We start from the raw sequence: 16,534 nt of genomic DNA, 5'->3' as shown, positions 1-16,534 counted from the left end.
GATGTATTGTACATCGATACGGTTCTTACATTCAAACTACTTATACAATTCTCATGGCATATATATACACGATATCGCTAATTTAGAAAAATTCCCAAATCACTGCATCCCGAGTGTGTAAAAACTATTTTCTCGATTGTTTGAACAAGCTTATCGTTTATCGAACAAGCGATCGTTGATATTAGTTTTATCTGTTCATACGCGACTGGCATTAATGCGGCAACGTGTCTCTGAATTCGTATTTTCTTTTTTTTTATTTTTTCTCGGTTTATTCATTTTTTCTTATTTTCGTAAACTGCAACTTCATTGTTCAACGCAAAGCCAGCAGTAGCAACGAATTTCACTCGTAACGTTGACGGTTGACACGTCTGGCGACACATTATGTATGGAACATTTCTATCCCATGTACAATAATTCGTTCGATAATCCATCCATATGTGTTTGATACGAAAGTCTTGTCGCGCAAACGGTAAACTGAGCGAATTGTGGCATGGTGAAGGTAGCCTCGGTGAAACACAGGCTTTCATGGATAATTGTCCTCGTAGCGATATTGTGCTGCATTGCTGGTTATCCTCATGCGGAAGCTGGCAATGATAATAATTCGTTACTCACGTCGGACGAATCGAAAGATCCCGGAGTGACGCACAGGAAGAGATCCGCCCCCGACGATCATTCGACGATAAAACCAACATCGTTCGATACTCCAAATGACAACGCGGGCGAAAATTTATCGCGGTCTGATAAAGCCGATCAAGTATCCGATTTCAACCGATCATCCAACGTTGATAATACGGGTTCTGATACAAGTACAACCAAATCTGCTGCTCCTCACATTGCGCCGGTATACGGACTCAATTTTACCGATTACACCGATTCCGGATCAACGTTAAATCGTCATGGAAAATTATACGGAGAGCAAACTCCGGGCATTGTTGAAAGTCATCGGACAATCACTGCGACCGATCGGAATCCGCAGATTTTCCGCGAATTTAACTCGACCGATCATCGGCTGGCTACGGGACTCGGTTATACAACCGTGAAGAATCGGGCCTTCTTGAATTCCGACAAGAAAGATGAAGCAGTTACAAATTCTCCGGCACTGCTCAAAACGGCAATGCTAACGTTGATGGATTTGAATGGACCGGCTATCGCAGACGGCCTGGAGAATGAATATCGAATGAATTTCGAGCACATCCGGGTTAAACGAGGATCCGGCGATTCTACAAATTCCAACGACAAATCGGTTCACCGAGAAGATTTTGGCACCAACGAACCTCTTCGTCGGGACACGGCTGTCCGGTCTATCGGAAAGAATGAAGTTGATCACGAAATTCCAGTCTCAAGATCGTACCGGAAGGCCGATGTAGAAAGTGCGAAAGGATTCGGCGGCAGTGCCGGGTTCCTTGAGTCATTTACGAAACTTGGGAATCCCTTGAAATCCGGGACGAGTTTAAACGGACACTCGAAACGGCGGGAAAGAAGATCCGTTGCCGCTTCTGGGGGCCGGAGAGTCAGGAGAGGGGGGCCGGGTCGAAAGGGAAAGCACCGGAAGAAGTCTAAAAAGAAGCAAAAGAAGCTCAGGAAGAAACCAGAGAAACGGAGCAACTCTGCTCCCGGAGGCCGTAAGAGAGGTGGAACTTCCGGTCTGGTTGCTGACGGACTGCAAGTCGAGTCGCACGTGGAGAAGAGAGATTCGGGCGAGGCTAGGTCGGAGAGAGACGTGAGAAAGAGGGAGGTGGACGGGGAGGATACCGTCGATGGGAAGGAAGCCTTGCGAGTTGAACGGGACGAGGTGAGCGACGATGGAGGGAAAGTTTCAAACCGTACGTTAAACTTATGTCGGTTAGGTGGCGGCGAAGAGGCGAAATATTACAACGAGGTTCGCGAGTTCGATGAAGCGGAGCGTGAAATCCGCGCGTCGAGGTCCGATTCGTTGGAAAAAATCGGGAAGGAAAAAGCGGCGAGGTCCGTCGAGCAGATCAAGGAACTGGTCGACAAGCTGATCGGAAAAGTTGGGGAGCTGGAGAGGAACCTGCAAATCGGGGAAGGAGGTAAGAAGAGGAGGGTCGATACCGGTTTGCAGGGGAATTTTACGACAGCGGGATTTCGGAGTCTCGACGAAGCTGCGGGGTTGAAAAATTTGACTAAAGACCGCGGCGATTCGGCGGCACGTGACGAGGAGAAAATCACGGACGCAATCCGGTCTAAATTAGACGTTGAACTAGCGCTGAGCGATGCGCGGGAAAAAAGTCGAGGGGAAATTTATAATACTAGGGAAGGAAAAAGATCGACTGGAATACTTGGCCGAAGTGAGGGTGTGGAAATGGGCAGAGATAAACGTAAGTCGTACAGGAAATGGGACAGATGGACGGAGTGGAGCAGCTGCAGCGTAACCTGCGGAAAAGGAAGACAAATTCGGTGGAGACACTGCGTTCACGAATGCACGACGGCGGAGACTGAAATGGAAGAGAAATCGTGCCAGCTACCTTCCTGCGGCCCGGGGAAATTCTTGGGAATATTTTGACTGTGTGTCGAGTCGAGATCGCGATTGAGGAAAACCGCTGGCTAGAGCTGCGTCGCTGTGGGTGCCTTTCATATGTATTATAATTTACGGTACACAATTTTATACGGGTATGATAAGAGGCCTAGAAGTGCAGGCAGCAACAAAAAGGTTTTTAATATATCATGTATGTCATAATGAGAGAGAAAAAAGAGGACGAAGATAAATTAATACTCGCTGTGTATGTATAACTTCTTTTGGAAAGTATAAAATTATACATCTCGAACAGAGCGGTATTCACGCATCCGTATACTGCAATTCTATAACCTGACGTATTAAAATGCATCGCACGTTGTATTTATGCATATTTTCGTCAAGATATGCTGCTGAAAAGTATCAAATAATTTGAAAGAATTAGACGTCGACTGAATACTGTTACAGACGACGTCGATTGAAAAATATTCAGTTGAAAATTTTCTCTTCAAATTATTCCGTCAACGATCGTACTCGTGAAAAATTGAATTCACGCGCCACTGCTCGGCGTTCGAATTTCAAATATTCGAAATCAATTGGCGCCCCGCCGAGGGTCATGACGTCACGCGAGAACGGGGTTTGTCGGTGACTTCCAAGTCGGCCAGCAGAGGGCAGGAGGGAGGTTCTAGTTAGCGACGTTGGTTATGAAGTGAATCACTGAATCACTCGGGCATAGAAATTCGAATAAATAGAAGTAGGCTGCTGGCAGCCAGTAGTGAAATATCTCTATGTCTGTGCGTGTGCCGCAATGTGCGAATGACATATTAGGCAAAATCGTAACTACAAAGAATAATATTACGTGTTGGGGTTAGAGGAGGTTCGTTTAATGAAACTCTCTTTGTATGTAATCACCTATTCAACACGTAACCGTCAGTTAATTAATCCGTATATAAACATAGCTGCCCTCTCGAATGGATACAAAAACTTGAGGTGATCTCGGGAATTATCACAGAAGTACTCGCAGCTAACGTTCGTGAACGTTAATAAAAAGGGAACGAAAAGAAAACATATCGCAGTGCCTCTCTGATCCGCGACAACTGGACTCATTTGACTCGATCATCGGCAAGCAAGTTGTTGCCATTGTGCCCACCAACCAACCTCGATGTGGTTCACGTGTTAATGGTACTGCAACAAACAATTTTCACGGGTGATCTAGTGACTCGCCCGTAATATTATCGTAATAAAATGAAAATGCGCGAGACGAAGTGTCAAACGAACAGACACCGATTCTCCGTCATATCGCGTCTTGTGAGCGTCGAATTTGAAACTATGACGGATTCCCCCTCTCGTTGATTAACCTCCTTCCTGCAATCCGCTCCCGCTGCCAGGTAGAACCACCGTCTATCAACAATCGTCAATAAATACAATATCGGCTGTCTGTCGCCGTTCCAACGCTAGCACACATTCAAAACATACAAACATAACCTAAAAAGTTCGCGGGATGGGTAACTGCCTATGCAAGGATACTCAGGACGAGTTGGAACCTTACAGCAATCGTAATCACAATGCGCAAATTGGAAACACCGTCATACCAATTGCCAACGACACAGTCGCCGCCGGTGACGCAGCAACCGCTTCTCCCACGTTCAGGTTCCCAGCATCTGCAAACGTTGACAGATTGGTGCTCGAGACCCTAGGAGTCATCGGAACACTCGTCGACAAGTTAGTACCAATTCTCATCTCTTCATTCTCTCGATATTCACAAGCATGCTCTGACTGCGATGAAATTTCTATTCATCAGCGAGCAAGAACCCCCTCCGGCGATGCTGAAGCTCCACGCCATTGCAGACAAGGAAGATGGGTGGATTCAGGTCGTTAGTTCCATGGTGAACGTCATACCAATGAGCGATCCACTGGGACCCTCGGTGATTACTTTGCTACTAGACGACTGTCCTCTGCCTTCAAAGGTGAAATGCTCACTGACTTATATTCGACCTGACATTGTACAGAGTCAGATATTCTGAAAAATTTGTCGGTCCAGTTTACTTTTTTTTTTTTTTTTTTTTTTTTTTTTTTTTTTTTTTTTTTTTTTTTTTTTCCCCAATATATATTTGATCAGACAACTCATATTCTAGCCTTAATGACAGAATGGTTTTGTCAGACGAGCAAGTAATCAATTGAGTTACCAGACCTCACGGAAACTGGTGGTTGATTGGTTGCAGTTTAATCTTCCCTTCATGGAAATTAGTATTATAATATACGACGCATACGTGCCACATTGATTATAGCTCGATCTAAGATACGAAGATCTCATGACTGACAGAGCGTCATTAAGCTGCGACATATTTATCTCAGATATAGAACATAATTTACCAGCTGAGTATATCGTTTTCTGAATTGTTGAAAGATTTTATTGCCCAGTAGCATAAAGGCTACATTGACTCACATTTCTCACTTTTCCTTCTTTATGTTCACTGAAACTGGGAAGAAAGTCTCCATATCGTTATCTACATTTTAACATTAATCGGGCTTTGGTGCTTTTTGTTTCAGTCCCATGTCGAATGTATATACATGTTTATCTACTTTCACCCAGGATCAGTGGTACAGAATTGGTCTCATTGACTATAAATCATATCAGCACACTCTCTTATTTCTTTGTATCCACTCGTTTTTCCATATAGGATTTCTTTTTTACCTTATGTTTCCATTCAAGATGGAAACTGTATTAACTAAGTAACTAATTCCATAAATTGTTCAATCAAACGACAAACACCCTTTGCCCACTCCTAAGTTATCGATTCTTTGCGTAATGTGTTACAGGACTCAGTGTTGAGATTGTCGCAAATGTTTCAACTGTCTCAGAAGTTTGGAAACAAAGTTCAAACTACCGCAACGCAACAGCGCAATATTTGCGTTGTGCTTGGCTGTATAGCAGACAAATTAGCAGGACCAAGTAGTATAGCAATATTATCGGACGCCACCTTAGGCTACCTCGTGTCAAATTTGGTAAGTCAATATGACTCTCTAAGATCTCTCAGAATAAACACTTGGGTTCACATTCATCTTGTTTCAGAGAAAAGATGTCGACCCCTACGTAGTGCTTTTTTCGTTAATTGGATTAGAAAAATTTGCCCAAACTAGTAAGTAACACATGCCAGTTCCGTTTCTAATAATCCAACATCATTGTCCAACATAAGTTGATATCTTTGTTGGATCAAAATTTATTTATGACGTTAAAAATTTTTTTAGGTGAAAATAAAATAACGATAAAGAAAAGATTGCTAGCTGAGAAAGGAAATCCGTTGTTAGAGCTTGAAAAATGGGTCGATTCATCCCATTATATACAACGGCAAGTGGGCTTCTGCGCTCGTTGGTGCTTGGATAATCTATGTGAGTATAATTACTGGAATTTTTACCACTTGGAAATAATTATTTGTTGAAATTTGAGCTACCAACATTTCTTGCTTACTCATACATCATTATTACCTTTTTTTAATACACTGCAGTTTTAATGGAGGGCAGAAAGTACTCTCACGACACGGTTGACACCACAGGTATAAACGTGATGTTGAACACGAAGGATGTAAGCGAGTACTTGAAGATTTCCCCAAACGGTTTGGAGGTACGCATAATGTTTGTCAAATGAAAATTATCCTCTTTCTTTTCTCATCTGTACTTGATGAAGAGCTCAACATTTTTCACAAATATATTTCAGGCACGCTGCGATGCGTACTCTTTCGAGAGTGTCCGATGCACCCATCAAGTCCACTCTGGCATTTGGTACTATGAAACTTTGATCATTACACCAGGTGTTATGCAGATCGGATGGGCTACAAAGGACAGCACGTTTCTTAACCATGTAAGTTACGAGATTGTAGAAAATATTCCAAAACAGATTTTTATTTGTTTTCTGTTTCCTTTTTTGTTTACGAATTTTGTTCCATTCATCATTTTATTCTGAATATACCATACAGGAAGGATACGGTATAGGCGACGACGAATTTTCTTTAGCCTATGACGGTTGTCGGAGATTAATTTGGCACAATGCTAGGAGCGAGGCGCAGCATGACAGGCCATGCTGGAAAGCTGGTGACATTGTAGGCTGTTTGTTGGACTTGGTCAAGATGGAGATTATTTTTTCAATAAACGGCTTCCCTCTCAAGCCCTGTACTCAAGTTTTTAAAACAGCAAGGTCGGTATCATCGTTCTTGATATAAATAATCGATACATGTACTCAAATATTCGTAAATTGAACAAAGTCTTCACCAATTTACACATTTTAATCGTTTTTAGGTCTGGATTTTTTGCCGCGGCTAGCTTTATGTCGTTCCAACAGTGCCTGTTCAACTTTGGCAATGTACCCTTCAAGTTTCCACCAACAGACAGAAAATATCAAAAATTTAATGATCATGCAAACTTGACTGCCGAGGACAAAGTCGTTTTACCTCGTCATATTTATTTGGATCAGCTAAGGAAATTAAGCGTGAGAGAAGACTCGTGCACTTTGTGCTTTGATCAAAAAGCCACTGTAAGGTTGCTGCCCTGTGATCATAGGTGACGGTTCTTTTCTTTCTTCTATACGTTCTCATCATTCGCATTAATAACTGTTGTTCATTTTCTCACAACCCGAATGTTTATCCTTTCAGGGGATTCTGCCAAACGTGTTCGAGACAGTTGATCGAGTGTCCGATGTGTAGAGCAACGATAAAAGAGGTTGTTCCTGACAACACATGACACCCGTGAAACGATAATTAGCATTTAATAATTAACATTTAATACCGTTTGTTTTTCTCGTGTAATATAAGTGATACAAAAATACGCAAAGGATTCGCTCCACAAGATAATCATTTGCGTTAAATTGATATCCGGCGTTAAGCCGTGTATTCAATACATGAAGCATTGTATTATTTGATTCATTTTACATTAGTCACGTTTCGCGGTTTACAGTATTTCCGCAGGAGTGAAGGACTGAGAATTTTGCTATCGGTAAAACCAAGTAGAGAAACACACATGTGGACGTGTACGGAAAAAGAAAAGAAGCCAGGGAGCACTAGCATATCTCTACGAGAAAACTTCGCTGTAATTCGCGTATTAACTTTCAACAGTTCCTAAACTATTGTTTGATATTACAGTGGAAAATTTTATCTTCGCATGCGAGGAGTTCATTCTTGACGCTTATAGTATTATGTGATATGATCTAAAGTTTGAATCGGAAGTCCTTCTCTTCTCATACGTATACATTACATATGTACTTACATTGTAATTTAATGATATGTGAATGCAGAGAAAATTCGCGCTATCGCTGTTATATCTCCGAAAACACGACGTCCTACCGATAGATCGTCTCTTGAGAAAGATAATCATGTGATTTCTCAAGTATAAATATATTTTTAAGCTTCTGAAAAATTTGTATAAAAACAAAAGATATATATATATACGTATATATATATATATATATGTATGCATGAGGCATTCCACAACATCTCGATCAAGATTCTACGTCGATATCTCAGATTGGCTTTATAATTTTTTGTATGAAAGTACGTGACGAAAAACGCAATCGCAATTGTTGCAGAATTTTTCAACCCAGTGTATCTGAAGTATGATTTAAAAACTTGAAAGAAAAACCCACTTTCTAAAATTTGAAAATATTCAGAAAAATCTTATAAAATATAACAAAATTTTTGACACTTATCAGAAGATGGAGATTTCATAATTTTAAAAGACAAATAAGAGAGTGTGGAAGAAAAAATTACTCTTTTATTTGATTGCATTTTTGACATAAGAATAAATATAAAATATCGTTATAACGCCTCTCTGAATAGATATTTTTCGGCCCATATTATAATGAGCTTTTATGTTTATTCTTATGTCAAAAATGCTTAAATCATACTTCAGATACGCTGAGTCATAAAATTCTGCAAAATATTAGGCTTGTACTTTTCGTCGTGTACTTTCGTACAAAAACTTATAAAGTCAGTCTGAGACAACGACGTAGAATCTTGATCAAGATGTCATGGAATTCCCCATATATATATATATATATGTATATATACTTGTAATTGTATATATATATACACACAGAATGAATTATATTTAACAAATAAATACAGATTATTATACGGATACGTATTGTATTCTTGGGAGGATATAAAAAGAAAAAAGACAAAAAAAAAATATGGTTGAAAACTAAAATTAACCTTTTACTACAATGACGATTCCACCCACGCATTCGACGACACGCTCCGAAATTGATGAAGACATGCTTATTTATACTCGCAAGTGGATCTTTTTGAGGGAAAACGAAGTTGAGGTAAAAATAACCGGAATAAATTATTCACACTGTCGAAATATTAGAAGAAAATGAAATTTCCAACCACGGCAACGTTATCATCGCGAATTACGATAATAATTCGTTTACTTATTATTTAAAATGCGCGCGACGGGCGAAGAAGAATTTGTAAAACGTGGAGGAGACACGAAGCAAACAAGTGACTGTTACATTGCGGCGATAGTCGCGTTTATCGGCGCGGGCGCAATCAAACGTAAAAAATATCGATCGTATCGATAGGGTCGGCCGTTGAAGAGAGGGTGAACGATCGTCGCGATTCGTACGTATCGAATACTCGCATCTCGATTCAGCCAATTGCGTGCGTTCAAGCGCAGTAGTTTGTTACAACATGGCGGGTGAGTGAGGTGCCTTTAGACGGGACGAGGTTCTCCGAAAACATGAACGATATGTCCATAACCCGTGGTGTTTGTGGGTTTCAGATATATCCTATCTCCAGAATGAAGACCTCGGAGACACGGACGAGAGTGAGTAGACAATCATTACGCAATAATAGCGATTTAAGCCGAACGGTTAGCAGACTCGGACGGCATGCGAGGTCTTTCCTGCCTCCCGTGGCTGTGACCGTGGCTGTGGCTCTGACCGTAGCTGCGACGACGACGATGCGAGTTTGTACCAGCAGCGCTAGACGAACGTGCCACATTATCCGTCGCTCGATTACCCTGTTTTCATTTCATCTATAATTCCGCCCTCCTTTGAGGTTAGATTACGCGACGTTTGACCCGACCGACGAGTGTCATCCTCGTCCTCGCTCGTTTATCGCTCTGTGCCAATGCGATGTTGTGTTGCCGCCGCCACCGCCGCCGCCACCGCCGCAGCTCACGGCCACGGCGACGTCGACGAGGATCATCCAGTGATTATTCTCACACGCTCGCGTCGCTCATGGCGAAATAAAAATTCTCCGGTCTGCCGGCGGGGCGGATCAACGCGTTTGCGGGGGAACGGGATGGGAGGGGGAGGGGGAGTTTACGCGGGGGAGGGGGAAGGAATCGGTAGCGTTTTATCAAGCAGGTAGCGCTAGAGGCGTCTGTCTCTCTCTTGTCCTACGACCGCTGCTTCTTCCTCTTCTCCAAAGACTATTTCTAGGAATGAGATAGACCCCATGTGGCTCCGGTCCTCGTACTACCGACTCTTTACGCAAAGAACCTTCGGCAGCGCCTCTCGTCCTCCTCCACCTCCACCTCCTCCTCGTCGTCGTCGTCGTCGTCTTCTTCGTCGTCGGACAGGAGAAAATGATAACGATTCACCTTTTCATCTTTCTGGTCTGATTACCGTTATTAACCGCCCCCCCTTCCTCCCCCTCCCTCCCCTATCCCTCCCACCCGCCAACGTGCAAACTCCCGGTCGATCCGCGATACCCAAAATTTCGTCTCGCTTCGTTGCACGGCTAATTCTTTGTCATTTACACTTGCGCCTATGCCGTGCGTGTGTGCATATATAAATATATTCGTGTGCGTGTGTGTGACTGTGTGTATATATCGGCGTTATTATACTTGGCGAAACGCCCCCCACATTCGTCGTCGACTAGCTTCTTCTTTGTAGCTCTACGTAGGTACATGCCAGTAGCGCGTCCTGGTCTATTCTCTCCATCCGGACTTGAACTTGTCGAATACATATACGTGTACGATGCGGATATATATATATATATATATATACACCTACCTGTGTGTAACTCGTAACGCGTATATATATACACATACACACATACACGTATAAATATATATATATATATATACACATATGCATGCACGTGTGCTTTCCACGAAGTGATAACAACCAACGAAATAACTTCTCGGGTCGTTAAACTCCCGACTGACTCGGTGCAGCTCGGGTCGCTGTGTATAACAAAATAGACTTTATTGTAAGAAACAATATGTAGTATGACGACGGTAATCCATCCCGTGAATATATGTATTTCGGTAAATCGCAGCTGCGAATTGTTTACACCTTTATAAATCGTCGAAACCGGGGGATAGGACAAAAACGCGTGTGAAAAATTCTAAGAGAGTTTGGCAATATCGCTAAAACTTACCCTCACCATTTATTCTCACTGTCATTCGATTGCTTGAATTTTTTGGTTTGTAGATTTGTTGAAAGTTCGAATCCTCGGTGCCATGCTGTAGATGCTTGTGTAAACTTGATGGGAACGTAGGGAACAACGAACCTCCGTAGCCCCGAATTCCTCCCCTCCCTCCCTCTCTTCCTGGCCCCGTCCGAAGCTGCCATCTCGTGTCGAAAATTACGAAGCACGAATTGGCCGTTCGAATGCCAATTACGGTTTTCTCAACTGCAAAAATTTATACCCTCACCACCGGGAAACGCATTCTGTTCACGTATACGTAACTTGGAGTGTTTCACCATAAAAAAAAAAAAAAAATAATAATTTTTTTTTTCTCCAGTGCTGCTTCCTCGTAAAAGTGTTGTTTATGACGATAAACAAATCCTCTGCAAATTTGAGCTCGATCGGATAAGATTTAGCGGTTACGCTTTGGAGTTTTCGTTTTTACATTGAAATAAAACGGAAAAAAGCAATGCGCAACTCAAATCACCCTCGATTTCGCGTGAAAATATAGACGAAAATGAAAGATATCAAGAGACCTTTATTGTAGGGCAACGATATTTGGTACAGAAAAGGTATCCGGATATTTTCTTCAATTTTGCACATATTTTGAGAATTAATGTGACTCGAAAGTGGTGAAATTTAAAAAATCAAAAACAATCGTATTAAATTCAAAGAAAATAAAAGTTTTTATTATTTTTCATTTGCCTCTATATTTTATATATTTTCACGATAAATCGACGGGCTAAATTTTATCCGATCGGGCTCGAATTTGCAGGGGATTTGATTCTTTTCATCGTAAACGACAGTTTTATTACAGTTAAGAAAAGATTATTTTTTTTTATTTTTCGGTAAACCACCCCAACGCACCTACAGCCACTACAAACGTTCCTCGTGCAGGTCGTCCGACACACCGACGACCTACATAATGTCTCGCCGCATCATCTCTCGCAGTGTTCTCGACGACGACGACGACGTCTTCGGTCCCGTATTTCCCTCATTCCTTATTTTCCGTCGTCGTCGTCGTCGAATCTCTTTTCTCTTCCTCTCGTTTTCCGCATCGTGAATCGGCATTTTCGAAAATAGAACAAAGCGCTACGAAATACTGCAGTCAGGTACCGTTTCCTTCTGCTTGATGCGACGCACGTGGTCGAGTCTGGATGCAGACGTATAATAACAATAATAACAATAACAATAATAATAATAATAATAAATGAGCGGAAAATCTCGCCGAATCACTCGTGCTGTAATTCTTTATATATTCGTACACATTTCTATACTTTTTCTTTGCACTCTCGCAGTGAATTTTCTTTTTTACCCCGATCTATATAATATTATATCACGCGATCCATACTTTTCCTATATGTCGCACAACAGATTACATGTGGAACTGATTACTTTTTTTTTTTTTCTTTCTTTATTCCGCGCCTTGTGATTATATATATATTTACATGTGTGTATCAAGTTCGATAACGAGCCGCGTGTATAATACGCATGTGTATATATATATACAACGATTCTCACGTCTCGACAATCTGCACGCATCGCCCGAGCTTCAGACTTACCGTATAACGACACGTATTATGAGATCACGTATAAGATATATTTTCAATGGTAAATTGAGCGGGTTTGCAACGTAGGACAGAGAGATTCGTAAGAAATAACGTTTTTCCGCCGATCGGCGATCGATCGATGATCGGAAGGAAATGCGAATCAAGTTCCCGTAAGTTTCCGCGACACGGTATACGATACATAACGTCTGGGTAATGTATGCGTAATCGATCATCCGAAATCCAAAATGGTCTCCGTTTGGTTAGCGGCGCAAATAGAAACGGCGCGTGTGGCATTATCACCGAAGAGAGACGACTTCGGTGGCTCTCAGGGCCGATAAAACTGTCTCGGCAATGAGAATGAGAGAGAAAGAAAGCGAAACAGAGACGCGGCCCGCCGCGAGTGTCTCCGACGGAGCTTACATTACGCCAAGTTCAGCTCTTGCGACGCCTTCCTCGCAAATCTTTCTACCTCGTCGTATAACAACGGCCGGGCTTTTGCCTTTCCGAAGGTGTAAAATTCGTCGCTGATCCGTCGCTCGCGTTGTACGCGTAAGCAGTTTGGTTGGAAAAGTAATTCGCAACGTCTCGCGGACCAAAGACGATGCGGCTGAACAATTAGTCCCAGGGGCCTGACCGCCGACTGCGCATAACGTGTGTACGGGTTTGAAAAAAACGCTTTGCGCCGCTTCGCTGCTTCTGAGACGTACGGAGAGAGAGAGAGAGAGAGAGAAAGAGAGAGAAAGAGAGAGAAAGAGAGAGAGAGAGAGCTTCGGCTGCGGCATGCCGAGTATTATAGTCATGGGTGGGTACCGCGGCGCTCTTTATCTGACATTCCGGAGGTCGGTTATCAAGTTGGCTTACTTATTAACAAGCGCCGCGACGACGACGACGACGACGACGAGCGCCGGGACCGGGGATTCGAAAGAACCGTTCCTCTTGTGTGCAGTCGAATTACTTATGCCGCAGAGGTCCATGATCCTCCTCCTCCTCCTCCTCCTCCTCTTCTCTCTCCATCCTTCGAATTCGTATTTAAAACGCGCCGTGTTCTCCTTTAAGCCTCGTCATGGAACTGCAGTCGTATCCCGATGGTTTTTGGTCTCTCCCCCGCCAAATAAAAAAAAAAATAAAAATCTCATATTATTCCTACCAATCAATTTTTACACACGTACGCGAAATCTGCGGCATTGATCGGTAAACGCTTCGTGCTGTAACATATATTTGAAGTGGAGAATTGAAAAATACTGTAAGTGCGATTGTTTCGCAAAGAGAAAGACTTTAAATTTCTATGCCAAGTAGGTACATAATGCACGAGCTTACCTGTGTGCTTGATAACGATATTTTCCAAAGAAATTGTTTGGTTTATTTATTTGAAAAAAAAAAGGAAAGAAAAGTAATACTTGTACCGTAGCCGTTTGTACGATTCTTCGTCTTCACTTTTATGTTTAACGAATCAAACCTATGTATACAAAAAGTAAACGTTTTATCGTTGAAATTTTTCCACTATGATCATCAGTTTCGATTGAATGGCCATTCGTACAAAGAAAATGTACATGTTTTTCAACCGATTCGTAATCTGTGTTATTATCCAGTCGTGAAAATATCGACGTATTAAAATTCCGAACTTTTTCATTCACTGCCTTATCATCGATGCACCCGCATCCTGTAATGATATGAAAAATTGTACAACGCGAGACGGAAAATTGGGTTTTTTATGCAAATTCTAGACACGCCTGCCTTATAGGACCTGACACACTGACTATTAAAAGTCATTGCATGTCTAGATACTAAACACTTACCGTATAACTGTACAAAAGTATTGTCGGTTTACGAAATCAGGATGTAAATTTACAAATTTGGCGTAGCGACGTAGTTAATTTCTATGTCTTTTGTTTCAAATTCACAATATAAAATTTACACTAAATTCGAGTACCCAGGTAGTAAATTTATTGTATTTGTAAACCGAACAAACAGTCAATTTGTGTACGGCGAATTCACCGTTCCGTATCCGTATAATAATTCTTCCAATACCGCGTACTAAGTTCCGTAGAGAAATTTTTAACAGTGCAGAATCGTTTGGCACGCTTATGATATCCTTTTGCTAAAATGTATTACACGTACATACATACATACATACATAAATCATCCGCGCGATCATCCCGCGGACCCCGTATTAATGGCCGACGTTGCAGACTGAGAGTCTAAGCAAAGAGCAGCCTGACTCGCGAATGAATTTTTCGCGCCCCGCAATTCGCGTGCGACGCTCACGTACGCGTAATTTAGCTAATTATTATCCACACTTTTTCTTCGATCGGGTTAATATAACGGGTCTGCAAAAAAAAAAAATATATATTTTTGTTCAGTTGCGTGGGATGTTTTTGGTAAATATTCAGTTTTCGAGTGTGCCGAATGCAAAAATTACTTTCATTTCATTCCGTCACGTACAGTATTCTTGCAAAATACAAGATGTTTGTATGGAAAAAAAAACACAACAGTAATGAAAAACACCGTCAACAATATTTCTTATAAAATTGAACGAACAATTTCTTTACGAAATTTATTCAACATTCCGTGCTCATTCTTTCCGCCTACGAAACCTTTTCTTCTTCTCTTTGATACACCTTCGAACACGTTTTCCGCTTTCAATTTTCTCTTTCCCTGTTTGAATTTATTCTCGAGTCTCACTCTGATACGCATTAAATGGAAGTAAGAAATCCCTTTTTTGCATAGGATTTCTCGAATCAAGATTAGGATACCGAATTTCGAATAAAAATCGGGAATTTAACTCTAAATGAAACTACAAACACGAGTTGCAGAAAAAACCTGACGCGATGGAACTTTTTGTGTATTTTTCCCGGTTTCGGTGAGTGAAAATCTGTAAGAAACGGTATAAACAACCTGTGCAGTTTTTTTTTGTCACAGTTCTGTGTAATTTTCACGTTTCCTACGTCATAATATTGTATACATATCGTATGCGTCTGTGGGTGTGTTTTTGATTGCGGGGATCTATTGTAGACGTATGAAAATCGATCAAATAATAGGCTGCATGAAGGACATTTCGCTTATATCGAGACCTCATCGCGAATATTTAAGTCTGCGTACGTGATATAGAATTATCGTGCATATGCACTTGCAATTTTGTCAATTTAGTTAACTTTTTCTTTCTTATGCCTTTGTTACGAATTATATTACAGGTAGATGAACGGGCAATTAATCCGCACGGTTGACAAACATTTCTAAGCTGCATACATATGTGTATAACATGTTACGTATAGATTGTGTATTATACCGATATTTTCAAATCGTGCGAGTCGCATGACGCTTCAAAGGATCGGTAATGGCGAATTTTTTGTTTTATTCGTGAAGTTGTTAAAACATCGTTGATCAGCGAGAAAGAATTTCGCCTGTCGAAACGACTCGATTCTTATTTTTCCATAACTCGAGTCTTCGATGATTTCATACCGCGGTAAAATCAGACCAATAAATTAATACCTGATTTCGGAAAATGTGTCGACAAAAATTTCTATCCTCCGACTTTCGGCGTTTAAAAATCCCATAAATCAACTTTCCGTTTCTTTAAAAAAAATCGATTTCTCCGTCTTTGTAAATTCCTACCCCCGCCCCGAAACGTCGCTCTACAAAATATCTCGGCGGCTTGAAACCAGCAGAATGCACCCCGGATGCAAGTGCATCGGCATCGGCAGCAGCGTCGTCGTCGAAGGCAGCAGGTTTAATGGCACAGCGGGAAACAGGCGGCGAGGAGTTCCTGGAATCAGGGTAGTCCTAGAAAACGGGTTTCCGGTTCGCCCTGCCCGAGCCGAGGCCAACATGCGGCGGCGTGAAACCCGCGCCCTGGGAAAAAAAAAACCTAAACTTTTCTCCTAAATAAAAAATTCACCCTGCATGCCTCGCCTCTCTCTCTCTCTCTCTTTCTCTCCCTCTCTCTGCGCAGGATCGGGAGCGCCAGCTTCCCGGATGGCTGCGGGACGCCTACCTGTTAGGCACATGCACTAGGAATAAATATACCTCACCTACCTTGTACGTGGACGTTGGATTGTGTGTTTTCTTATTCCCCGAGCATTGCCTGCGATTAGATTTTGTCG

General features: G+C 41.9%; 3 protein-coding genes across 3 annotated transcripts in view; all 3 read left to right on the top strand.

Annotated features, from left to right (window-relative positions):
* Positions 1–490: 490 nt before the first annotated feature.
* Positions 491–2,712, top strand: LOC124292723. Its single transcript, XM_046730391.1, has one exon. It carries the CDS (start codon positions 491–493, stop codon positions 2,522–2,524), a length of 2,034 nt encoding a protein of 677 aa, XP_046586347.1. The 3' UTR covers positions 2,525–2,712.
* A 448-nt stretch (positions 2,713–3,160) lies between these two features.
* Positions 3,161–8,653, top strand: LOC107222606 (RING finger and SPRY domain-containing protein 1). The gene is made up of 11 exons (XM_015662037.2): positions 3,161–3,350; positions 3,433–4,195; positions 4,275–4,440; positions 5,294–5,479; positions 5,547–5,613; positions 5,723–5,863; positions 5,980–6,095; positions 6,189–6,332; positions 6,448–6,665; positions 6,767–7,027; positions 7,120–8,653. The coding sequence occupies exons 2-11, from the start codon at positions 3,975–3,977 to the stop codon at positions 7,205–7,207; spliced, it is 1,608 nt and encodes a 535-aa protein (XP_015517523.1). The 5' UTR covers positions 3,161–3,350; positions 3,433–3,974; the 3' UTR covers positions 7,208–8,653.
* Positions 8,654–9,138: 485 nt separating this feature from the next.
* LOC107222594 (serine/threonine-protein phosphatase 4 regulatory subunit 1) overlaps positions 9,139–16,534 on the top strand; it is a 134,836-nt gene continuing 127,440 nt past the window's right edge. The window contains exons 1-2 of the mRNA XM_046732306.1: positions 9,139–9,160; positions 9,245–9,289. Of these exons, the coding sequence (XP_046588262.1) occupies positions 9,154–9,160; positions 9,245–9,289 (52 nt within the window). The 5' untranslated portion in view covers positions 9,139–9,153. The remainder of the gene's footprint in view (positions 9,161–9,244; positions 9,290–16,534) is intronic.

Source organism: Neodiprion lecontei, chromosome 2 (genome assembly GCF_021901455.1).
Source record: "Neodiprion lecontei isolate iyNeoLeco1 chromosome 2, iyNeoLeco1.1, whole genome shotgun sequence".
Lineage (NCBI taxonomy): Eukaryota > Metazoa > Arthropoda > Insecta > Hymenoptera > Diprionidae > Neodiprion > Neodiprion lecontei.
Note: the sequence above shows the minus strand (reverse complement) of the source record. Positions and strands in the feature narration are given on the sequence as shown.